Genomic DNA, 26,465 nt, shown 5'->3' with positions numbered 1-26,465 from the left:
TCCAGTGCTTAGAACAGTGCTTTGCACATAGAAAGCGCTTAGTAAAAGCCATTATTATTATTATTATTTTATCAGATGTATATACAGGCTTCCCATTGAAATTTGATTCACAAAAAAAGTAGTACAATTTTTAACTCCTCTTTCTGCTAATTGATATTGTCAGAAGATACACCCGTTAGCAAATTTGTGTTTCGAAGGCAGTGTTTGCGTTTCTATTGATTCTTCTTTCTCATTTATCTTCTGCCAAGGTCACCCAGCAGACAAGCGGCAGAGCTGGGGTTAGAAAGCAGGTTCTTCCGACTCCGAGGCCCTTGCTCTATCCAGTCGGCCTTGGTGTGGAGCATATACTAGGCTCATGGGAATTACAGAACGATGAAGTGGCACAGTCACTTAGGGGATTAGGGGAGGCAAACTTAAAAATATTTACAACAGCAGCAGTCAAAGATAAAGAAAGGAAGTAGAGGACAGGTGGCCATGGTTCTTGCTGATAGATTACTCACCTCCTCGATACTCAGTGTTATTCCGCCAGTCATTGAGGTCTATTTCGGCAGTGCCGGCGATCACCAGCTCCAGCTCCCTGGCATCGAAGACGGAGACGAGCCTTGAATCCACGACCTGAAACACAAGTTACGATTGCAAATCCAGGAAGAAGCTCATGCACTGCCTACAAACAGGGACTCCTTCCTGGAAAAGTAAGTTTTCAGCTCTGTCAGGAGGCAGCTGGCTCCCACTCCCTTGCTGGACATTAGAGATGGTGCACGTTTTCATCGGTCGCCCCTTAGATACATTTCGTAAAAGCAATGGTGAAAGGCAAATAGCTCTTTGACTTGTTTTACTCTCACTGCGGGGGGCTGTGTGAACAACACGATTAAAAGCCTCAGAATGTTGTGACCAAATTCGATATCATCGTCATCATAATAATGGTATTTCTTAAGCACTTACTATGTGCCAAGCACTGTTCTATGTGCTGGGGTGGAAAATAATAGTAATAATAATGGCATTTATTAAGTGCTTACTATGTGCAAAGCACTGTTCTAAGCGCTGGGGAGGTTACCAGGTGATCAGGTTGTCCCACAGGAGGCTCACAGTCTTAATCCCCATTTTACTAACTGAGGCACAGAGAAGTGAAGTGACTTGCCCAAAGTCACACAGCTGACAATAGACGGAGCTGAGATTTGAACCCATGACCTCTGACTCCAAAGCCCGTGCTCTTTACATTGAGCCACGCTGCTTGGATACGAGTAAATCGGGTTGGACACAGTCCCTGTCCCACATGGGGCTCACAGTCTCAATCCCCATTTTACAGATGAGGTAACTGAGGCCCAGAGAAATTAAGGGAGTTGCCTGAGGTCACAGAGCAGACAAGAGGCAGAGCTGGAATTAGAACCCAGGTCCTTCTGATTCACGGTTCGTGCTCTATCTACTACACCACCCTGCTTCCTGTTCTGAGCCCGGGCTTGGTAGTCAGAGGACATGGGTTCTAAACCCAGCTCCACCACTTCTCTGCAGTGTGGCCTTGGGCAAGCCGCTTAACTTCTCTGTGCCTCAGTTACCTCATCTGTGTGGATTAAGGCTGTGAGCCCCACGCGGGGCAACCTGATGACCTAGTATCTACCCCGGTGCTTAGAACAGTGTTTGGCACATAGCAACACTTAGTACCATAATAATTATTATTCTCTGTAACCTTCCCAGATCCTCCCAGGCTATGGATTTGATAAAACATAAAAGCTCCCCACTATTTCGGTGCCTGTAATTGTTGGCCTTTGGCAATCAATCAATCAATCAATCGTATTTATTGAGCGCTTACTGTGTGCAGAGCACTGTACTAAGCGCTTGGGAAGTACAAGTCGGCAACACATAGAGATGGTCCCTATCCAACAGCGGGCTCACAGTCTAGAAGGGGGAGACAGACAACAAAACCAAACATACTAACAAAATAAAATAAATAGACCAGATATGTACAAGATAAATAAATAGAGTAATAAATATGTACAAACATATATACATATATACAGGTATATATGTATATATAGGCAGGTAGGGAATGTGCTGCTAATTCTGGTGTACTCTCCCAAGAGCTTAGAACAATGTGCTGCACATAGTGCTCATTAATCAATCAATCAATGTCGTATTTATTGAGCACTTACTGTGTGCAGAGCACTGTACTAAGCGCTTGGGAAGTACAAGTTGGCAACGATAAATGATTGGTACTCTACTCTTTCTCCCCCTACACAGACTGACCATGTGGATTGAGTTGGCTGAGAAGCCGGACAACCATCACCATCAATCGTATTTATTGGGTGCTTACTATGTGCAGAGCACTGTACTAAGCGCTTGGGAAGTACAAATTTGCAACATATAATTGGGATGCAGCGCTCATGGAAATAAAAAGTCGTCACTTCATCCCACACTTTAACATGCAATAATTTTGGTATTTGTTAAGCGGCTATATGTCCCAACCAGACGGCTGAGCCACTGAGCCTCTATGGCTTCCAGCCCCCGCCGCCACCCCTGACCTCCAGTTACTTACTTCATAGAAGCCTCGGACTAACGCTTCCGTCTGCTGCACCACGCCCCGCTCCACTCTCCACTTCACCATCCTCTCAATATACTCCTTTTTATTTTTTTCCGTCACCTGGGTGTTGGCTCCCCCAGATTTCAGCTCTCTTTCTGTTACCTGTCAGGAAAAAGAAACAGAAGCAATGACCCGTCTAGTATGCTAGCTTCAGGGTGGCTTGTATGGAGGGAAGCTGTGAGGCCTAGTGGAAAGCGCGCAAGCCTGGAAGTCGGAGGTCCCGGGTTCTAATCAATCATTCATTCATTCAATCGTATTTATTGAGCGCTTACTGTGTGCAGAGCACTGTACTAAGCGCTTGGGAAGTACAAGTTGGCAACATATAGAGATGGTCCCGACCCAACAGCGGGCTCACAGTCTAGAAGGGGGAGACAGACAACAGGACAAAACATATTAACAAAATAAATAGAATAAATATGTACAAATAAGAGTAATAAATACGTACAAACATATATACAGGTGCTGTGGGGAGGGGAAGGAGGTAAGGCGGGGGGGGGAGGGGGAGGAGGAGAGAGGAAGGAGGGGGCTCAGTCTGGGAAGGCCTCCTAATCCTCACTCCACCATTTACCAGCTTTGTGACCTTGGGCGTTGCACTTAACTTTTCTGTGTCTCAGTTTCCTCGTCTGCCAAATGGGGAATCAATGCCTGTTCTCCCTTCTACTTTGACTCTGAGCCCCATAGGGGACCCGATTATCTGGTATTCACTCCAGCACTTGGTATACTTTTTGGCACATATAGTCGCTTAACAAATACCAAAATTATTGCATGTTAAAGTGTGGGACTAAGTGACGACTTCTTATTTTCATGGGCGCTGCATCCCTAATGGGTTTGCTCCTTTCGCTTCTTCCTTGTTCCGTGGTGTTTAAAAACGTCTGAGATCATTTGTTCTATGCAGCATACACATCTCCACACACATATGTATGGTTCAGGCTTTTGTGGCTGGATTTACAAACTTCCTCCCTTTAGATTGCAACTCCCCGAGGGCAAGGCTCATGATTCCTACTTTTATTGTAGGCTCCCAAGCTCAGTGCACTGCTCTGCACACAGTAGTTGCTTAATACGTACAGGAATAGTTGAAGAAGCTTTGTGTCTTTGGGGTGTGCTACCTGAGGAATGCTTGGAAGCCACAACAACCTGACAACCCTGAATAACACAATGAAAAATGAAGTCTGTATGCATAAGTATCTACACACACGTTTATCTATCCTTTGAATTAAATATGACACTACCAAAGTAGCACCTTAATTATTCTAAATCTATATTCTCTCAGAGGAAACATGACTTACCTGAAGGTGTTTTACCTGTTAGACAATAAAATAAAAGTTCTATCTTTTCTGGAAGTGGATTCTTAAGCAACAATTGTCACGCAAAGGACATGATAGTCACTTGTTCTGCTCTCTAAGATCTCCAGGGGGAATAATCAAATGGGTGAATATTAGTGCTCAGACAGGTGAGCATTATCTGTAATAATAATAATGATGGCAGTTATTAAGCACTTACTATGTGCAAAGCACTGTTCTAAGCACTGGGGAGTTTACAAGGTGATCAGGTTATCCCACGGGGGGCTCACAGTCTTAATCCCCATTTTACAGAGGAGGTAACTGAGGCACAGAGAAGTTTGTGACTTGCTCAAAGTAACACAGCTGACAATTGGCAGAGCTGGGATTTGAACCCATGACCTCTGACTCCAAAGCCCGTGCTCTTTCCACTGAGCCACGCTGCTTCTAATCATGGTATTTGTTAAGTGCTTACTATGTGCCAAGCACTGTACTAAGCACTGTTGGGAGGTGGATAGAAGCAAATCGGGTTGGACACAGTCCCTGTCCCACATGGGGCTCACAGTCTCAGACCCCCTGTTACAGATGAGGGAACTGAGGCCCAGAGAAGTGAAGTGACTTGCTCAAGGTCACACAGCAGACAAGTGGGGGAGCCGGGATTAGAACCCAGCTCCTTCTGACTCCTAGGCCTGTGTTCTATCCACTAGATCATGCTGCTTCTCAGTAGGATATCCTTAGTAGGCTATCCAATAATAATAATAATAATAATAACGACATTTATTAAGTGCTTACTATGTGCAAAGCACTGTTCTAAGCGCTGAGGAGGTTACAAGGTGATCAGATTGTTCCACGGGGGGCTCACAGTCTTAATCCCCATTTTACAGATGAGGTAACTGAGGCACAGAGAAGTGTGACTTGCCCAAAGTCACACAGCTGACAATTGGCGGAGCTGGGATTCGAACCCATGACCTCTGACTCCAAAGCCCAGGCTCCTTCCACTGAGCCATGCTGCTTTTCTAGGGATGGACAGGGGAAGTACAAAACAGAAACAAAAAGGCCCACATAGTTTTTGAAAGACTGACAGAGAGAATTTGGTGGCAGTAGGGAATTGTGCCTCACACCAAATTGATTGAAAATTTAAAAAGCCGAAGAGGGGCCTGATTCCCTTCTGTATGGCTGTGAGACCTGAATACAGTCCAGAAGAAACCTGTAACTTTTAAAGCAGTTTCACTGGCACCACCAATCAATCAATCGTATTTATTGAGAGCTTACTTTGTGCAGAGCACTGTACTAAACGCTTGGGAAGTACAAGTTGGCAACATATAGAGATGGTCCCTACCCAACAGTGGGCTCACAGTCTAGAAGGGGGAGGCATAGTGAGCCATACTTAATGTCATGTGGCAGGACAAGATTACCAACAGTGAGGATACTGGATATAATCAGCTCACAAGCACTGATACAATGTTCACACTAACACAGCTTTTCTGGGAGGGGAAATGAGAGGGGAATGGATACCAGCAGGCTACCCAAGCAGCCGGAGTTTGGAAATCGAAAGCGGGCATAAGCAAGCAGAAACAGCAGAACAGACTTTGGAAAGAAAGAGTGAAGCAAAATCTGAAATGTTACAATTTAACAGTGGACTGGAGGGAGTCCATTGAAACAGACGGGCCAACTTGGAGTGCAGCTGTCATCGCTGCGGAGAAAATCATCATCATCATCAATCGTATTTATTGAGCGCTTACTATGTGCAGAGCACTGTACTAAGTGCTTGGGAAGTACAAATTGGCAACATATAGAGAAAGTCCCTACCCAACAGTGGGCTCACAGTCTAAAAGAAAATCACTGTGTAACCACCACCTTCCCTCCCGCGTCGAAAAGGTTCCCATTCCGGGCCGGGGGTCAAAGCTGCTCCCACACTCTGGTAAAATCCTCCACCCCCACTGAAACTTTGAAAGCCTATTTTGTGTATTTTGTTTGTGTTGTGAATTAATGTACAAATGCAACAGTGCAAGTATTAGGGAACTGAAATGCATTGCTGTTCTACTTCTACATTGTTCCTTCCCCTACCTGTAATTTGTTTTGATGTCTATCTCCCCCAGCTAGATTATAAACTCCTTGAGGGCAGGGACTGCATCTACCAACTCTCCCAAGCACTAAGTACAAGGCTCTACACACCATAAGCACTCAATAAACACCACTGATCGAATGATTTAGGAAGAACTAAAAGAAAGATGAAGAGTTAAAACATTTTCTTCTGGATGATACTGTATCCCAAAACAGTGATACTTTAGTCCTTATTCATTGAAAATAAGATGCAACCCAGATTATGGGAGTTTTTTCAGGGTATTAGCAGGTTGTGGTAGCTTATTAAGTACATTGCTCTAACAAAAGTGGAATTTTTATAGAAGGGGAACTGTTTATGCTGTCTAAAATGAGGTGTGAGAGAAAATAGAGAACTGAAAATTAGAGGGGAAAAAAGAACAAGAGTATTTAAATTTAAGGGAGATTCCTAAGATTATCTGTGAAAGCAATGAGGTCCACTGTCCTTCCTCTGGGAGGTATGATCCAGGTTTCAGTCTCCACAACAGCCCCACCGACCTGTCCAAACACTTCTTCATTCACTGTGAAAGTGAGATCTAAGATATCCGTGATGTTATTGTCCTTCATCCACTGTAGGCTTTGGTGGAATTCTTCATCCAGATACTCTAGGTCGCTCAGATCACAGGGCCTAGTTGAGCCAAAAAAGCAGAATGGTCATTAATAATAATAATAATAACAATAGGAGTTAAGCACTTAATACTTGTCAAGCACTGTGCTAAGTGTTGGGGTGGATAGAATATGAGAAGGCTGGATAGAGTCCCTGTCTCTCCTGGGACTCACAGTCTAAGTGGAAGGCATAACAGGTATCTTATTCCCATTTTATAGATGAGGAGACTGAGGCACAGAGAAGTTAAGAGACTTGTCCTAGGCCCCACAGCAGGCAAATGTCAGAGTTGGGATTAGAACTCAGGTCTCCTGTCTCTCAGTCCTATGCTGTTTTCACTAGGCATTGCTGGGTTTTTCTTTTTTTTTTTTTTAATTCAAACAGTAGCAGACCTGAAAGTTTTCAGAACTTTATTGAGGGAGGCAAGGAGCGGGTTTGAGCCCGTTGTTGGGTAGGGACCATCTCCGTATGTTGCCAGCTTGTACGTCCCAAGCGCTTAGTACAGTGCTTTGCACACAGTAAGCGTTCAATAAATACAACTGAATGAATGAATGAAAAGGGACAGATGAGCAGTGGCAGACGTGAAAAGGAGCAAGAGACAGGTGACACCAGAGATGGAAAAGCATGGCATGGCATGGCATGGGAAGACGTTTTCAGCCACTGACAGCTGAAAACAATCTTGCTGTAGATGATTATTTCATGAATAATTGAGCCTCTTCCTCATCCTCCTCTGAAAACTAGTGAATAACTCTTTGTAAATAACCATACTCATTATTCAAAACTGCCGCTTCTGGGAGAGGCCTCTGCAGAAAATAGTTGCTTAGCTTTCGGTGAGGTCCTGTTAGGGCTAGAATAAGAGAGGAGGATACAGGGAGAAATTCATTCATTCATTCAATCGTATTTATTGAGCGCTTACTGTGTGCAGAGCACTGTGCTAAGCACAAGTTGGCAACATATAGAGACGGTCCCTACCCAACAACGGGTTCACAGTCTAGAAGGGGGAGACAGACAACAAAACAAAACAAGTGGTCAGGTGTCAAGTCGTCAGAATAAATAGAAGTAAAGCTAGATGCACATCATTGACTTTTAGACTGTGAGCCCACTGTTGGGTAGGGACTGTCTCTATATGTTGCCAATTTGTACTTCCCAAGCGCTTAGTACAGTGCTCTGCACACAGTAAGCGCTCAATAAATACGATTGATGATGATGATCATTGACAAAATAAATAGAAGAGTAAATATGTACAAGTAAAACAAATAGAGTAATAGATCTGTACGAACATACATACAGGTGCTGTGGGGAGGGGAAGGAGGATCTTCCGAACCTTCAGCCTACACACTGGGCACAACTGGCACATTCTCCCTCTTTGCCCTGTGGATCAGTCTGGCCACCAGAAATTAATTGGGAAGGGGGTGATCACACACAGCCCTGGGATGTACTTACAGTCTCAGCAGGGCCTTGTAGAACGGCCTCGTGAAGAAAGCGTCCAGGAGGTACTGGTGGATCAGAGCAAGTCCCAGGATGCGACCACTAAATCTGAACCTGTAAAACATCCAAAGACAAGGGAAATCAAGGGCAAACCGAGAACCCCAGTCACTAAGGTCGTCGTCCTTCTTCGGATTCCTCAGGCTTTTCACTTTTGCCACCTAATAATGGTACTTGTTAAGAGCTTACTATGTGCCAAGCACTGCTGTAAGCGCTGGAGGAGATACAAGTTAATCAGGTTGGACCCAGTCCCGGAGAAGCAGCGTGTGGCTCAGTGGAAAGAGCCCGGGCTTGGGAGTCAGAGGTTGTGGCTTCTAATCCTGGCTCTGCCACTTGTCAGCTGTGTGACTTTGGGCAAGTGACTTCACTTCTCTGTGCCTCAGTTCCCTCATCTGTAAAATGGGGATTAAGACTGTGAGCCCCACGTGGGACAACCTTGATTACCTTGTATCCCCCCCAGCACTTAGAACAACGCTTGGCACACAGTAAGTGTTTAACAACTACCAACATTACTATTATTATTATTATCACATGGGGCTCACACACTTAATCCCCATTTTACAGAGGAGCCGAGACCCAGAGAAGTGAAGTGACTTGTCCAAGGTCACACAACAGACACGGGACAGAACCAGGATTATAACCCAGATCCTTCTTGCTCCCAGGCCCATGCTCTACCCACTACGCCACACTGCTTGACATTCTCTGTAACCCTCCTGTAACCCTCACAGGCTGTGCATCTGATAAAACATAAAACACCCCATTCCTTCAGTACACTTCTCCCCCACCTTTTTTTAAATGGTATTTGTTAAGTGCTTACTACATGCTAGTCACTGTACTAAGTGCTGGGGCCGAGCCAAGCTAATCAGGTTGGATACAATCCCTGTCCCAAATGGGGCTCACAGTCTTAATCCCCATTAATCGGGTGAGGGAACTGAGGCCAGAGAAGTTAAGTGACTTGGCCAAGGTCACACAGGAGGCAAGTGACAGTGGGGTGATTAGAACCTGGGTTCTCTGTCTCCCACACCTCAGCTCTTTCCACTAGGCCATCCTGCTTTCTGGAATGAAGGAAGCTGCTGGTGAGGAATAATAATAATAATAATGTTGGTATTTGTTAAGCACTATGTGCCAAGCACTGTTCTAAGCACTGGGGGGATACAAAGTAATCAAGGTTGTCCCACGTGGGGCTCAGTCTTAATCCCCATTTCACAGATGGGGGAACTGAGGCACAGAGAAGTTAAGTGACTTGCCCAAAGTCACCCGGCTGACAAGTGGCGGAGTCGGGATTAGAACCCATGACCTCCGACTCCCAAGCCCGTGCTCTTTCCACTGAGCCACGCTGCTGGGAGAAGGATCCCGTGGGATGACTTGTAATAACTTGAGTTATGAAGCCCCCAAAATGAGCAGGATCCACAGATAAGAAATCAACTAGTCCACAACAGGGAATATTTTCGCACTCTCATCAGCTAGGAAGGCGCGTGACCTGCCTAGGCCAATGCAACTTCCTTCAGTGAGACTCAATAAATACCCCCATTACTACTACCATCACTATGACTACCCCCACCATTACCATTACTACTACTACTAATATTACTACCAGTACTGAGGGAGGTATTCTGATGAGAAAAAAGAGCACTAAAAATATTTGTGCAGCTCTTTGTCCAAAGGCACTAGCGCACAGTTATTTCATTTAGTGTTCAAAGGAACACTAAAAATATTTGTACAGCTCTTTTCCCAAAGGCACTAGCGCACAGTTATTTCATTTTATCTTCAAAACATCCTTGATAGGTCCAAAGAAGTTGATACTCTTATCCTTATTTAGAAGATGAGGAAACTGGCCCAGAGAGGTTAAGTGATTTGCCCAAGGTCACACAGTGGGTTAAGATCAGAATTGGGATTAAATCTTTCTCCATTAAAAGCCTCTTGCCATTAGTCCCTGCTGTCAGTCAGTCAGTCAATCAATCATATTTATTGAATGCTTATTGTGTGCAGAGTGCTGTATTAAGTGCTTGGAAGAGTACAATATAACAATCCTGTCTTGTCTTATGCTGTCGAGTCGTCTCCGACCAATGGCGATGCCATGGACACATCTCTCTCAGAACGCCCCACTTCCATCTGCAATTGTTCTGGAAGTGTATCCGCAGACTTTTGTTGGTAAAAATCCAGAATTGGTTTATCACTGCCTCCTTCCGTGCAGTAATAATAATAATGGTGGTATTTGTTAAGCGCTTACTATGTGCCAAGCACTGTTCTAAGTGCTGGGGGAGATACAAGGTAATCAGGTTGTCCCGCGTGGGGTTCACAGTCTTTCATTCAGTCATATTTATTGAGCGCTTACTGTGTGCAGAACACTGTACTAAGCGCTTGGGAAGTACAAGTTGGCAACATATAGAGATGGTCCCTACCCAACAGTGGGCTCACAGTCTAGAAGGGGGAGACAGACAACAAAACAAAACATATTAACAAAATAAAATAAATAGAATAAATATGTACAAATAAAATAGAGTAATAAATACGTACAAACATATATACAGGTGCTGCGGGGAGGGGAAGGAGGGGAGTCTTCATCCCCACTTTACAGATGAGGGAACTGAGGCCCACAGAAGTGAAGTGACATGCCCAAGGTCACATAGCTGACAAGTGGCGGAGCCAGGATTAGAACCCAGGACCTCTGACTATGAAGCCTGTGCTTTTTCCACTAAGCCACGCTGCTTCCCAGCGTAAACTTCCCAGCGAAAACTTGAGCCTCGGCCCTCGACTGTCTCCCATGTCGCTACGGCCCAGCAGAGCGGAGTTTTGACCTGTAGAAGATTGCCTCCCACTCGCTAGCCACTGGCCAAGCTAGGAATAAACAGACACATTCCCTGCCCACAATGAGTTTACAGTCTAGAGGGGAGACCAGGAGACTATTCTTGATTAAGTACTGAATCCAAGTACATCCTAAACCCCTTGAAGACCAGCACTTTCCCCCGCAATTATTACATCTAATTAATTAGCTTCGTCTCCATAGGAGCTAGGACATTCCACCGCAATAGGCGGGGGGCTCAGATGGCATCGGATGAGCGATTCTGAGGACTCCGCAGCTGTTTCTGCAGAAGCCACAAAAGGCAGCTGGTTTAGAAACTGTTGGGCAGCACTTCCAGCAGAAAGAAGGAAGGGCGAAGGGAGCAAGGCAGGGTACTAACACAGTTCCTTGAATGGGGACGTGAAAAAAAGTCTCTGGAGAGTAGTCCCAGAATCTTTCGCTTTGAAACACCCTTCCAGGTGACTATGCCCATTTTTCTGGTGATTGATCTCCGCCTCAAGTTGCAAACAGCTGTTGTAAACAACCACACCAATAGAAAGGGCATGTCATCTAGTAACCATTGACATTTCAGTTAATGTTCTATTATATGAATTGCCCCTGCAGCTGTTCAAGCAAAGGGCCTGCTTCTAAACATGCCAAAAATGTATAAACAACATCAAGGGCTGAGCTTAAAATGAAGCTTTATTGTCATATCCTAGTCGCGGGACAAGCTCTGACTGCACAATTTTACGTATGGGCTCCGACTGCAGCGCCTTCCCCACTGAACCAGGGTTTCTTCTAATACGTCTAAAGTAGGTTCAAATGACAGGCAGGAGACCTAAACAGCTGTGACTGAAAACAGGTTTTAAAATGACAAAACCAAGGAGCATCTTCAAACTTCTATATCTTTCCTGGAAGCTAAGCTCCACTTCTTTGAAACACTTTTCTTGTCGAGACCGAGACTGAGGATTCTTGAAGCCCAATTACACCCGACACTAACCAGTAAATTTCAACAGCATGGCATGATTGTGAAGGAAAATGTACAGTATGGCTGGCAGTCAATCAGTGGTATTTATTGAGCACTGACTGTGTGCAGACCACAGTCCTCATCCCTGGAGTAGATACAAGATGACCTTCTAACCCAGTCCCTTTCCCACCTAGGGTTCATAGTTTAAGTAGGAAACAGGTATTGAATCTCCATTTTAAAGATGAGGAAACCGAGGCCCAGAATAGTTTTTCATTTTTTTAGGGTATTTCTTAAGCACTTACTATGTGACAGGCACTGCACTAAGCAGTGGGGTAGAGACAAGATAATCAGGTAGGACAGTCTGTGTCCCACATGGGGCTCACAGTCTCAGTCCTGGTTTTACAGATGAGATAACTGAGGCACAGAGAAGTGAAGTGACATACCCAAGGTCATAGAGCAGAAAAGTGACTGAACTGGGATTAATAATAATAATAATAATAATAATAATAATAATAATAATAATGGCATTTATTAAGTACTTACTATATGCAAAGCACTGTTCTAAGCACTGGGGAGGTTACAAGGTGATCAGGTTGTCCCATGGGGGCTCACACTCTTAATCCCCATTTTCAGATGAGGTAACTGAGGCACAGAGAAGTTAAGTGACTTGCCCAAAGTCACACAGCTGACAATTGGCAGAGCTGGGATTTGAGCCCATGATCTCTGACTCCAAAGCCCGGGCTCTTTCCACTGAGCCATGCTGCTTCTCTAGAACCCAGGTCCTTGTGACTCCCAAGAACACATGCTGCATCTCTATGTCCAAGTTAAGGAACCTTCCCAAGATCAGCAGGGAAGTGGCAGTGTTGGGATTAGAACCCAGATCCCTTGACTCCCAAGCCCTTGATCTTTCCAGTAGTCAACACTGCTAATGCTGATGCTGCCACAGCTGCTGAGATAGGCCTCACTCATTCCCATCTTTTGAAGTTCTCCCAGATGTGCTTGCATGCCTGGTTAAAAAAAAAAAAAACCTCCGGGTAAATGTTCCAAGATGGCACGGGTGCTGGGAAAAATCTGGCCTTCAGATTCCTTTCCAAACTTAACTTAATATAAACAATCCACTGGCTTGAAGAGTCAATCACATTCATTAGCAAGATCGGGGGAAATGAGGGGAAGAGGAAAAGGAAAAAAAGTATCCTTTCATCACAGAAAAGTCTGCCTGACAGATGGTTGTCTGGATAAAGGATTGCTGAAAAGGACGAGAATGGAATAATAGGATGCTGCTTTCTATCAACCTATTCTTCACCTCTCTCGCTTATTGGGACTAATGCCAACTGTTGGGATTATGTGAGCATAGTTGTCCTTCCTCCTCTAAAATGATGACACTGCAGGTGAAGGTACATGAGTGACTCACAGCCCCTAAAGAGATTAAATAAAATATAAACACTTTTTTTTCTCTTAGAAAATCAAGTTCAATTCTCCAAGAGACTACAATGTGTTTTTCCTGCTGAAAAGGTTTGTGGCTTGGCAGAGGGCACTGAATAGGCTGTTTCTCACAGGCAGTCGAGGTGTACTTAAAGAACAAACAGGGTGAGGTAAATCCTTTCTGCAGGGTGAATGACCAAGTCAAACCTGCCTTAAGTTTCTCTATATAAGTAGGTCTCAATTGTTGACTGGAAATGAGAATTTCTTCTGCAGAATGGCGGGCTGGAGGGAGGTTCCTCAGGGAGGGTGAGGGAATCAATTTTGTCCTTTTCTTCTAAAACGTTGTGGAGGAAAGTGGCTGTGAAAGTTCCAAAGAGAAAAAGGAGATGCGAGGAGGAGAGAGTCTTATAGTCAGAAAACTGAATTGTTTTGAATTATCATGATCTGACTTGTCCCTTTAGGATAGGACTGTCACAGATTTTTGGCGTTCAATTCCCACCCAAAAGGAAATGGATCCATCAGGGTTCCATTTTTTTATTTGTAGGGTATTTGTTAAGGGTTTACTGTGTGTGAAACACTGTTCTAAGCACTGGGGTAGGTACAAGTTAATTAGGTCAGACACAGTTCTTATCCCGCACTGGACTCACAGTCTAAGTAGGAGGGAGAACAGGGGTCCTGATTTTGCAGTTGAGGAAATTGAAGCACAGAGAAATGAAGCGACTTTCCCAAGGTCACAGAGCAAGCAATTGGCAGAGCTGGAATTAAACCCAGGTTTCTTCTGACTCCCAAACTCGTTCTCTCTTCACTAGGCCATGTTGTTTCTGTTTCCAGCGAGGGTGGTGAGAAGAGACCTGATATCTACAGTCACGGAGTAGTAGCAGGGGTGAGGAGGAATGGAGGAAAGGTAACCTTTTTCCTTCCTCTTTCTTTTCAGTGTCAGCAGCAGCTGCTTGTCTCTGCTGCAATCAGAGCAGAGTGGTCCTTTCTTTTTCTTTTTTTTCCAGTGGTATTTGTTAAGCATTCACTAAGTGCCAGACGCTGTTCTAAGCACTCAGGTAGATACAAACTAATCAAGTTGGACATAGTCCATGTCCCCATGGGGCTCAGTCTTAATCCCCATTTTACAGATGAGGGAACTGAGGCACAGAGAAATTAATTGACTTGCCCGAGGTCACACAACAGGCAAGTGACAGAGCCGGGATTAGATCCTAGGTCCCTCTGACTTCCAAACCACGCTCTTTCCACTAGGACACACGGTATCTAGAGCCAGAAAATGTGGACATTTTAGGCTGAGAGGAGCAACTGGTGAACCCCAAGTTTCAAATCACCCCTCTGATCTACCTTCCAGATGAGTGCTCACATTTACCACCCAACTTCAATTGCAGGGCCAGGGTGAAACTGGCAGCTTAGGCAAAGGGAGCCAAAAGAACAAGTGGAGGCCAGAAAATGGGACTCAGGTGGCAATTTCAAAAGGGCCAACAGCAAGCCTAGGGCCAGCCCTCCCCCCTCCTTTTTCCACAGTGAAGACCAGCTCCTCCAGGTGCTCTTATTTTGTGAGTCCAAAGGTATTTGGCTCTCCATCTGGCGAGGTCCCAAGCCTCAGGCTGCTGCCATTCCAGGGTTTAGTCCTCTTTCAGCTTCCCAGGAATTCTACCTGACTCGATGCCTAGAAGCAGGGAACATTTTGTTTTCCAGGCCTGGCAGGCTGCCTGGGACAAGTCCCCCTCAGCTTTTCATTTTGTCCTTCCAGAGCTGATCCCGCCTCCCTCACCAGGTGGCTATAAAGGAATGGATTTGAAATGTTGGAAAGGGTGGAACCTGAAATTTCAAACAAATTCGGCCACTGGAAATCGTAGCTGTCCTTGCAGTTTGATGATGATGTTAGTATTATTGGTCGTGAGATTCTTTTCAGTGTGAGCAAGGGCCCTGGGTAAGATTGATAGAGATCAGGCGATATCTTCCACATCTTGTGTCTGCAAAGATTGCCCTTTGCTGTCCTACTGCAGTTTAGATTGGACTCTCCCAAGCATGTAGTACAGTGTTCTGCAAAGAGTGAATAAATATAATTGATTTATTGGTACCTAGAGTCTGGCAGTGTTCTCTTTTCTCCTTTGCATTATGGTCTTTTTGAAGTGTCTGCTCTAAGAAATTCACTTCATTTCCAATCGTTCTGCACCAGGTTGATCCACTGCTATTTCCTCTCTGTCTACAGCTTTGCTGCACTCTTGGAGGTGTTTGCTTCCTTGTATCTTTAAAGGATGTCTTTGGCCCAATCTTTTTATGGTTAGCCAAGTTCTGCTTACCATGGAGTTGTTGTCTGGATGTCTTCCTGGGATCATGTGCCTTTTATATCTTGCTCAATGAAGGTATGTTGAGATGAGCATTGCTTAGAAGCTGATGGGTAGATTTTAGTCCAAGATCTCATGATCTGTGATCCTATCTTGGGGCTGTGCACAGGTCTCTGGTTTGATTTCTACCTACAGAACTGTTTCTCTCTTCAGCCTTGGCTTTGTCAGGAGAGTTCTTCTGCTGGCTTTTGGGGCTGTGAAGTAGACTTTGGGGAGCCATCCCCTTTGTCCAAATTCTGAGGTCCTAAAAGATGCAGTGCTTCCCTCTAAACTGTAAGCTCATTTTGGGCAGTCAGTCAATAGTATTTATTGAGCACTTACTGTGTGCAGGGCACTGTATGAAGCACATGAGAGAGTACAAGAAGAATACAACAGACACATTCCCTGCCCACATTGAGCTTACAGTCTAGAGGAGGTTCGCTCTGCCCACAGTCATGAGCTTAATTCATGCCCTGACCCAGACCCAGGGTGTTAGAAACAGGATGAGCTCAGGCAGCCTGATTCCTCTTAACCTTTGCTCCAGCTCACTTCTAAGAAATGGTCATTAGTAGTAATTGCATTTATTGAGCATCCAAAGGGTGCAATGCATAGTGCAACTGAAGCAAGAGATATATTCCCTGCAGACAACGAGCTCACTAATGGGGGGAAGGAGGGAGACACATAGACATAACAAATACTGATGAATAGAGGGATCATTCATTCATTCATTCAATCATATTTATTGAGTGTTTACTGTGTGCAGAGCACTGTACTAAGAGCCTGGGAAATACAAATTGGCAACATATAGAGATGGTCCCTACCCAACAACGGGCTCACAGTCTAGCAGAATGAATAATGTGATATAAAGAGGCATACAATTGAATATACATCTATACCCACAACGCAAGTGTTGTGGATCAATAAAAAGTGCTGGAGTTGGCTGCAGGGTGGTGGAGAGTTCATCGGGGAAGGCGGGATTTTTGGAGGTTTGAACACAGGGAAGACTGTGGTGGGTTGGATTGGAGATCAGAAAGGCTGGAGGTAGGGAGACAAATGCGGGATCGTGGGGGGTAATAATAACAATAATGATGGCATTTGTTAAGCGCTTACTATATGCAAAGTACTGTTCTAAGCACTGGGGGGGGGGGTACAAGGTGATCTGGGTGTCCCACGTGGGGCTCACAGTCTTAATCCCCATTTTACAGATGAGGTAACTGAGGCCCAGAGAAGTGAAGTGGCTTGCCCAAAGTCACACAGCTGACAAGTGGCAGAGCTAGGATTAGAACCCATGACCTTTGGCTCCCAAGCCCGGGCTCTTTCCACTGAGCCACGCTGCCTCTCTAAGGGGTAGGGGACAACACAACAGTCTAGCCGCAATCTGACTGTCCAGTGATAGCTGGTTCACAGGCACGCATACATGCACAAACACACATGACACAGGGCAGAATACAAAGGAAAATAGGTATTCATGGAAATACGTGGACACATATAAATACGGTTATTATACATGGGGAGTCAAACAAAGGGACACATATACACACAGACACATCCACGCACAATAATACTGACAAGTAATAGTCAGAGAGAGAGATAGAGAGTTTCTATACACAGACTTGGAAACAGGACATCAGACAAGAGAAGAAGACCTGCACAGAAAGTGTAGGAGAGCAAGGAAAAGGCAGTGAAGACAAGGGAGAAGTTGAGACTTTAGAGGAAAGCTGTGAAGGGGGGGCAAAAAGGAAGAGTTTTTGTTCTCATACAGTTCATAATATCATATTAACAATCACACTAATGCCTTATAGTTATACAGAAAACAAGCCTCTGACCAACTAGTACGTTAATATTCATGATATACTCATAAACAGTAGGTCAGGAAATCCTGCTCTATCTGAGATTTTCCAGTTGAGTACAAGTTCAAGCAAAGAAAGGCTAATTGCTAATCACCCTTCATTGGACTGAAAGTCAAGCTGGCAAAACAGATTTGATTGATTGATTCCCTGATCACCACAAGGACATTATAAAGCAAGAGGTATCTGCTCAGACGCTTTGTCAAAATACCAGTTTGTTAACAGTGAACAAGATGCAAACATCATGTTTGAAGTAAAACTAAGGTTGTTCCATTCAAGGCCTCCACTGAGTTGTTTGATCCAAACAGATTAAATTTCAAAAATATTTAGTATTGCCTTTGTTTTGCTTGCAAGAAGTTGACAAACTTTACTACAGGTAAATAGCAATCAAACTGCCTATCCAAATGAAATCAGAAGTTTGGCAAAAAGGACAGTCAGTTCAGGATAAGGGATACTACTGGAGGGGAATTTCAAGCTATAAGAAAGGGATCAGTACCAGAAGAAAGCAAGCAATCCAGAATAAATCCAGGCTTGAATAAAATAGCCTTTGAAAAGTTGTCCTAAACACGGCTAAGTATATTTCCTAAAGACAAGCAGGTGCTGAAATAATACAGGGTCAGCTTTAGCCATCGTTCTTGTCAGTTTGCAAGACATGTGCCATTTTGGTAACAGTTTCAAATCAATTTGCGGTTCCATAGAAGGTAACCTGCTCAGAGCAAGGGTAGAATCTTAAAAAAAAGTTGGAAATAAGATTTAGAAATACAAAATTCATCTGTCACTGCTACCTGGTTGGGACCCAGTTATTGACTTTAGCTTTGTTTCATGTTTCCTAGTTTTGAGCAAGAAAAAACAAGTTACAAGGGACAGGAATGAATTTAAACTATTTGGCCCATTTTAGCACATGGCTAAATTGATTTTTCTAGTATGAAACACAGGAAAAAAGCTGAGTTTTGCACCTTTGCACCACAGTGCTGAATGCAAGTCCAGGCACCTGGCTGTGTCATAAACATGTCAGGTCTCACTCACACTAGACTGAGGCCACGGAGCTAAATCGATGCCCCAGAGGGAAAGGACTCTGGAGAACTGGATCAATGGGTTAAATTTTAAGGAAACCACCTGGGTAGTGTTAAAAAGGCCTTATTAAAAGTTGGAACACAGTGGAGCTGCTTCTACAAGCCAATGAACAGAATTTTTTTGAGATATCAAATATTTGAAATATCAGATATAGTTGAGATACCAGGTTTCATCTGAAATCTCAAACGATGGTATTTCTCGACAGCTTACTCAGTGCAGAATACTGAACTAAGCTCTTGGTAAAATACCATACAAGAGAGTTGGCAGTCACGATCTCTGCCTTACATATTTGAGATATCAATTATCACTTGAGGACTTAGTTGGAGAGATTAATTACAACTGATTTCCAAAGTCAGATGCACAAAAAAGAGGACGATGTCTAAACAAAGAGATGGCTACAGATTCTCAGAGAAGTCGGACTTAGTCCACAGATATAGGTCCACCTGAACTCAGAATTCTGATTTACATCTCACCTAAACTTTCCCTATCAGGTTGGAAACTCAGGCTCTCCCCTACCTCCCTGTCTCTCACAGGCTTTGGAAATGTGTTTCGGCAGAACTCACTGGACCATCATCACACAACACATTTCCAACTGGCATTAAAATTTTTTAAAAAATATTTAGCGTAGTGGCAAAAATGTCATAGAAAAATCACTGAGTCAAACCACTTTTCCAACCCCAAAGATGATGGAAGTGGTAGCTGGCATCCATATTTACAAAATCCAAGGGTTTTATAGGTACTGAGCAGAATATTTTAAAATAAATTGCTCAATAGTTTGGTTGTCCTTCGGTTCAAAGACAATGCTACACTGGGGAGACTGCACCCAGAAGTGAGAATGTCTTTGAGAGAGAATCTTTGCCCACCTTGTCCATGAAAATACTGCCGAGCATTTTTCTGGCCCCTGCCCTTCAAGTGGACATCGCTCAGGTACCCATGGTTAAGAATGGAAAAGAATTTATAAGACTCTGCCTCTAATCTGCTAGGACAAGCCCTTGAGTTGTTTTCACTGCAATTGTGACGGTTTTGGTTCATGAGGAGGAAAGGGATACCTGAGACCTTCTCGTAACTCAGGCTGAACAAAAAACAGTCAGTGATTTGGGCATTTTTCACCTTAAAAAGATATAAATTATTCCTGATCCCAAACCTCTTACAACTTAACAGAAACAATGCGTGCACACATACGCGAAGCTGAAACAGCATTGTTGTGGAGTTTTATTACCCCACCTTCATAGTCCACCCTCTTTCCTTGTCTTCCAGTCACTTTCTCCCTCTCCCTCTTGGCATTTGAATCTATGCCTCTCAATTCTTCTGTTGGTTTATTATTTACCCTTCCTCCTTCGATTACGTGTCTTTACTCATTTGTTCCTTTCTCTTCCCCTGCACTTTTATCTTTCCCTCTGTCCCTCTCCTCTTCAGTTCTCATTACCCGGCAGCCTCTTTCCAATAACTTTCCCTTTCAACTATGTCTGTCTTTCTAGGTCCCCCTGCCTCAGAAGGCATGTAGTTAAATAGACCTGCTAATATTTACATGTAGCCTAGGGGAAAACAATCTGGGAGAAACTGGAAGCTCGAGGCAGATTTTGTTTTGCCATTTCTAAGAACAGCACAGAGAGATGCTTTATCATGTGAGGCTCTGGGAGAATTCATTTAGGGTTTTTCCTCCTGCCTTGACCTTTGGCCCTGATGTTTCTGGAGAGTATCTCCCAGATACCCCGAGTTGACAGCCCTGTTGGGGAAGATTCCTGCAGTCAGGGCTTCCAAGGACCAATTCCCTGGATGACAAGCATTTACGGAGAAATGTTCAATCTGCAGGATTTACTGACTGCAAAGCACAATCCCCAGAACCTTGGCAATGTACTGAACTGTACTTTGCTCTCACGGATGGAATAATTCCTATTTTCATTCTGGTGCTGAGAGAATGGGATCATCAAACTGCAAACTCTAGACTGTAAGCTCGATCTGGGCAGGGAATACATCTGTTAGTGCTGAGTGCACTCAGTAAGCACTCAATAAATGCAACTGAGTGACCAACTGCAGCATGGCCTAGTGAAAAGAGCACAGGCCTGGAGTCAGAAGGACCTGGGTTCTAATCCCAGTTCCACCAAATCAATCAATCAATCAATCGTATTTATTGAGCGCTTACTGTGTGCAGAGCACTGTACTAAGCGCTTGGGAAGTACAAATTGGCGACATATAGAGACAGTCCCTACCCAACAGTGGGCTCACAGTCTAAAAGACTAAATGTACCAGTCTAAATGTCTGGTACGTGAGCTTGGGCAAGACGCTAAATTTCTCTGTGTCTCAGGTACGTCATCTGTAAAATGGGGATTGAGACTGTGAGTTCCAGATGGGACATGGACTGTGTCCAACCTGATTAGCTTGTATCTATCCCAGAGCTAAGTACAGCGTGAGGATCACAATAAGCACTTAACAAATACCATAAAAAATGTGTGCAAACTTTCCTGGCCTTTTCTTTCAATTACCCAGTGAAGAAGCACAGCTACAAAAAAGACAACGAGGTGAGATTTTTCCCTATCTGTCCTTTATTTTAACGTCTCTCTCCCCCTCCAGACTGTAATATTCTTCTGGGGATCATGTCCACCAACTCTACCGTATTATACTCATCCAATGCTTAGTACGATGCACTATACACAGTAAGAGCTCAGTAAATACCATTTCCTGTGGGCAGGAAATGTCACTGTTTATTGTTATATTGTACTCTCACAAATGCTTTGTACAGTGTTTCACACACGGTAAGTGCTCAATAAATACGATGGAATGAATGATTAAGATTGTTGGTCCACAGACAAAATTGGACGATGGAAGTTTTGGAGGGTAATGGGGGGATGGGAAAAGGAGAGGGCAGAAAGGGTAGATAAAATGGATCCAGAAATTCAGGACCCAATGAATCCTCGGGCAACCCTTGAAAGGTAGGTAGGCAGTTTCCTTTTCCCTATTCACCAGAGGAGAAAGTAGGTTAAACGACTTTCTCAAGCCCTAAGAGAAACAGGCAGGGTCAGAAATGGGATGACATTCGACAGAGAGCTGAGCTGGGGCATATTTGGCCCTATCCCGAGAATTGTTCTTGGGGATTTAGTTGAAAGTGGTAAACGTTTTCCTGCCTCTGGCAGGGCTAGGCACAAGAAAAGAAGGGTCCCTCCTCCAGTTCCCTACTGTCAAACAGGTCACTTTCTGCTATTTTGTATTCTCTCAGTATCAATGCTCTTCATCTTTAAGGTTTTAAGGCTTCTTTCTCTCGAGGTCTCCTGCCTTTTCCTTTTGGTTCTAAGAATTGCTGATTTACAGAGAGGTTAAGCGACTTGCCCAAGGCCAAGCTGGGATTAGAACCCAGGTCCTTCTGATTCCCAGGCCCATGCTCAGTGGTTGCACACTTTACCCCAGGTTACATCCATATTTAATACTCTATTTATTAATGATGCGTATTCTATTTATCTATTCTGATGGTGAACCTGTTGTTGGGTAGGGACCGTCTCTATATGTTGCCAACTTGTACTTCCCAAGTGCTTAGTACAGTGCTCTGCACACAGTAAGCGCTCAATAAATACGATTGAATGAATGAATGAAAATGGTATTGACACCTGTCTACTTGTTTCGTTTTGTTTTCCGTCTCCCCCTTCTAGACTGTGAGCCCGTCTCTATATGTTGCCGACTTGTACTTCCTAAGCACTTAGTACAGTGCTCTGCACACAGTAAGCGCTTAATAAATACGATTGAATGAATGAATACCTCAGCTGTACAATGGGGATTGAGACTGGGAGCCCCAATACGTGTCCAAACCGAGTTGCTTGTATCCACCTCAGCGCTTAGTACAGGAGTCCAGCACATAGTAAGCATATAACAAACACCATCATTATTATTATTCCAAACACCTCTCCGGATGCCTCTCTTCATCAGGTGGTTCTTTAGTCAATTTTGTGAATTTCACTTGCAATTTAAAAAATTTTGAAAATCGATGCGGGATTTCTTTAATCAATCCATTAATCATATTTATTGAGCGCTTACTGTGTGCAGAGCACTGTACTAAGCACTTGGGAAGTACAAGTTGGCAACATATAGAGACTGTCCCTACCCAACAGTGGGCTCACAGTCTAAAAGGGGGAGACAGAGAACAAAACCAAACATACTAACAAAATAAAATAAATAGAATAGATATGTACAAGTAAAATAAACAAATAAATAAATAAAGTATCTTAGCTGGTGATGGAGAGCGCAAAACCTGGGTCTCCCGTGCATCTTGTAATGAGGCACTGGATTGTCAAGGTGTGCAAAAAATAATGGTTGTATCCCTGGATTGTCTAACCCATGGAATGGCTGTAACCTGGGATAAAGTGTGAAACCATTGAGCATAGGCCTAGGAGTCGGAAGGACCTGGGTTCTAATCACAGCTCCACTACTTGTCTGCTTCGGCAAACCACTTTACTTCTCTGTGCCTCCACTATGGCATCTGTAAAATGGGGAGTAAGACTGTGAGCCCCATGTGGGACATGGACTGTGTCCAACCCGATTAGTTTGTATCTACCCCAGCACTTAGTGCCTGGCACATAGTAAGCACTTAACAAATACTGTAAGAAGAAGAAGAAAAACACTACGGCTGCATCTCAATCCATCCACCATTCACTGAGCACTTACTCTGTGCCGAGCTCTGCATTAAACAACTGGGAGAGTAGAATAGAGAGGAATCTCCAGGTTGGGTATATCATGGAAGGTGTGCCTAAAAAAAGGACAGTAGACAGCCCTATCTCATAGGAGAAGAAAATGGAATAATTGTTTCATGTCAGTAAGTGCTTTGAAGATGAAAAGCACTGCATAATTTATAAGGCTTATTATCTAAATATGCATCTTACCGGCACTTCTCTTTCCTCTCATAGCTCTGATTAATTAAAAATCATTACCCTTTCACAGTTTAGTTTTTTTTTTTTAAAAAAAGGTTACTGATGTTCCCACCAATTATATTTGATCAAACCGATTTCGACTTTGCTGAAACCAAAGAGTTCCAAGTTTGCCGCTTGCTTTTTGGAGCCGCTCTTGCCACTTATCCGCGAATGCGGTAAGAGTGGTTTAAATCATCTTGGGGGTATGACCAATTTGCACGAGGTGAAAGTGCTTTGGTCAGGATCCCACGGGTCCTTTCAACCCCTAAAAGAGAAGCAGCGTGGCTCAGTGGAAAGAGCCCCGGCTGTGGAGTCAGAGGTCATGGGTTCTAATCCCATCTCTGCCAATTGTCAGCTGTGTGACTTTGGCCAAGTCACTTAACTTCTCTGCGCCTCCGTTACCTCATCCGTAAAATGGGGATTAAGACTGTGAGCCGCCCGTGGGACAACCTGATCACCTTGTAGCTTCCCCAGCGCTTAGAACAGTGCTTTGCACATAGTAAGCGCTTAATAAATGCCATTATTATTATTATTAAGTTAGTCAGGCCCGACACAATCCTTGTCCCACATGGGACTCACAATCTAAGTAGGAGGGAGAGAGGGTATTTTGCGGTTGAGGAATCTGAGGTACAGAGAAGTCAAGTGACTTACCCAAGATCACACAGCAGGCAAGTAGTGGAGCCGGAATTAGAACCTGGGTTCTCTGGCTCCCAGCCCCATGCTCTTTCCAATAGGCCACGCTGCTTCCTTAGAGTGCCCGGTTTACATTCTTCCAAAACCCTGGGTTGAGGAAAACTCACAGTCTAGCATTCACTGTGTCCTAGACTAGGTGCCTGCACTGAGCTGTTTTTTCGAACAACAGAGCTTGTCCAAATACCACATCCCAAATACGACATTCCCTAATTCCGCGGTCGTGTTCTAACCGAAACATCTATGGCCGAAATGAAGGTTCTCTTTGAAGGTGAAGATCCAACATCTCATTTGCCTATATATTTCAAACATAACTCCCCCTCGTCCCCCTCTCCATCCCCTCATCTACCTCTTTCCCTTCCCCACAGCACCTGTATATATGTATATATGTTTGTACATATTTATTACTCTATTTATTTATTTATTTTACTTGTACATATCTGTTCTATTTATTTTATTTTGTTAGTATGTTTGGTTTTGTTCTCTGTCTCCCCCTTTTAGACTGTGAACCCACTGTTGGGTAGGGACTGTCTCTATATGTTGCCAACTTGTACTTCCCAAGGGCTTAGTACAGTGCTCTGCACACAGTAAGCGCTCAATAAATACAATTGATTGATTGATAAAAGTACACATTATTAAACTAAAGCCTTCCACCATGCAGGGGAGGGCCACACTCAGAAGAATATTTTAATAATCATGATAAATGATAATAATAATAAGGCTTACTATGTGCTAAGCACTGGTGTAATAATAATAATAATAACTGTTCTAAGCACCGGGGTAGATACAAGATAATCAGGTAGTTCCACATGGGGCTCACAGTCTTAATCCTCATTTTAGGGGTGAGGTAACTGAGGCCCAGAGAAGTTAGGTGGCTTGCCCAAAGTCAAACAGCAGACAAGTGGCAGAACCGGGATAATAATAATAATAATGGCATTTTATTAAGCGCTTACTATGTGCAAAGCACTGTTCTAAGCGCTGGGGAGAATGCAAGGTGATCAGGTTGTCCCACGTGGGGCTCACAGTCTCAATCCCCATTTTACAGATGAGGTAACTGAGGCCCAGAGAAGTGAAGTGGCTTGCCCAAAGTCACACAACAGACAAGTGGCAGAGCCGGGATAATAATAATAATAATGGCATTTTATTAAGCGCTTACTATGTGCAAAGCACTGTTCTAAGTGCTGGGGAGAATACAAGGTGATCAGGTTGTCCCACGTGGGGCTCACAGTCTCAATCCCCATTTTACAGATGAGGTAACTGAGGCCCAGAGAAGTGAAGTGGCTTGCCCAAAGTCACACAACAGACAAGTGGCAGAGCCGGGATAATAATAATAATAATAATAATGGCATTTTATTAAGCGCTTACTATGTGCAAAGCACTGTTCTAAGCGCTGGAGAGAATACAAGGTGAACAGGTTGTCCCACGTGGGGCTCACAGTCTCAATCCCCATTTTACAGATGAGGTAACTGAGGCCCAGAGAAGTGAAGTGGCTTGCCCAAAGTCACACAACAGACAAGTGGCAGAGCCGGGATAATAATAATAATAATAATAATGGCATTTTATTAAGCGCTTACTATGTGCAAAGCACTGTTCTAAGCTCTGGGGAGAATGCAAGGTGATCAGGTTGTCCCACGTGGGGCTCACAGTCTCAATCCCCATTTTCCAGATGAGGTAACCGAGGCCCAGAGAAGTGAAGTGACTTACCCAAAGTCACACAGCTGACAATTGGATTTGAACCCATGACCTCTGCCTCCAAAGCCCGTGCTCTTTCCACTGAGCCATGCTGCTTCCCCTGGGATTAGAACCCATGACCTGTGATTCCCAGGCCCACGTTCGATCCACTCCGCTATGCTGTTTCTCTAATAATAAGTGCCCTCTGGTCTGTCAATGGGGAGAGCTCGAGCTTTGCTCTTTGTGGTCGGGACGTGACGGCATAGTAGTCCTCCTCAGGGATTCGGGCCCACTGTGGACCGTAAGGTGGGTCAGAGAGGAAGGCCTACTTGACAAGCAGCTGTCCCCCCAGGGCCAGACAAGGGGTATCCGGGCGGGTGGCCACCAAGGGTGGATTTGCTTCATGTGCCGCTCTGTGGCAAGTTTCTGGTTCCATGAGAAAAATCTCTATCTCCTTCCAATCTTTCCCTGATGAAGTCCGGTAGGCTGGGCTCTCACCCTGTGAATTAGCCAGCCCATCTGCCATTCGGTTCATGCTGCCGCTCCTTGGAAGCTCTAAATGCCTTGGGGATGCCCTTCTGGTGACAGGAAGTTTTCAAATCGACGCCTCTGTCAATGCGAGGGAGCGGAATGGCTTTGCAGCATGAGGAAGGGGCCAGAGGCTCCTCCTCAGAGAAACCCTCTACATTCAGGAGCTCCGACTGGATTCCAGTTATCATCAATAATAATAACTATGGTATTTATTAAGTGCT

General features: G+C 44.3%; 1 protein-coding gene across 3 annotated transcripts in view; it reads right to left on the bottom strand.

Annotated features, from left to right (window-relative positions):
* The window catches only part of HECW1 (HECT, C2 and WW domain containing E3 ubiquitin protein ligase 1), a 189,723-nt gene that overhangs the window by 6,911 nt on the left and 156,347 nt on the right, over window positions 1-26,465 (bottom strand). For all 3 annotated transcript variants that reach the window (XM_038760176.1, XM_038760177.1, XM_038760178.1), the window contains 4 exons: window positions 8,000-8,098; window positions 6,451-6,580; window positions 2,531-2,677; window positions 501-615 (listed from right to left, as the gene is read on the bottom strand). In XM_038760176.1, coding sequence (XP_038616104.1) covers window positions 501-615; window positions 2,531-2,677; window positions 6,451-6,580; window positions 8,000-8,098 — 491 coding nt within the window. The remainder of the gene's footprint in view (window positions 1-500; window positions 616-2,530; window positions 2,678-6,450; window positions 6,581-7,999; window positions 8,099-26,465) is intronic.

This window comes from Tachyglossus aculeatus, chromosome 18 (assembly GCF_015852505.1).
Source record: "Tachyglossus aculeatus isolate mTacAcu1 chromosome 18, mTacAcu1.pri, whole genome shotgun sequence".
NCBI lineage: Eukaryota > Metazoa > Chordata > Mammalia > Monotremata > Tachyglossidae > Tachyglossus > Tachyglossus aculeatus.
The sequence above is the reverse complement of the archived record's forward strand: the minus strand, read 5'-3'. Positions and strand labels throughout refer to the sequence as shown.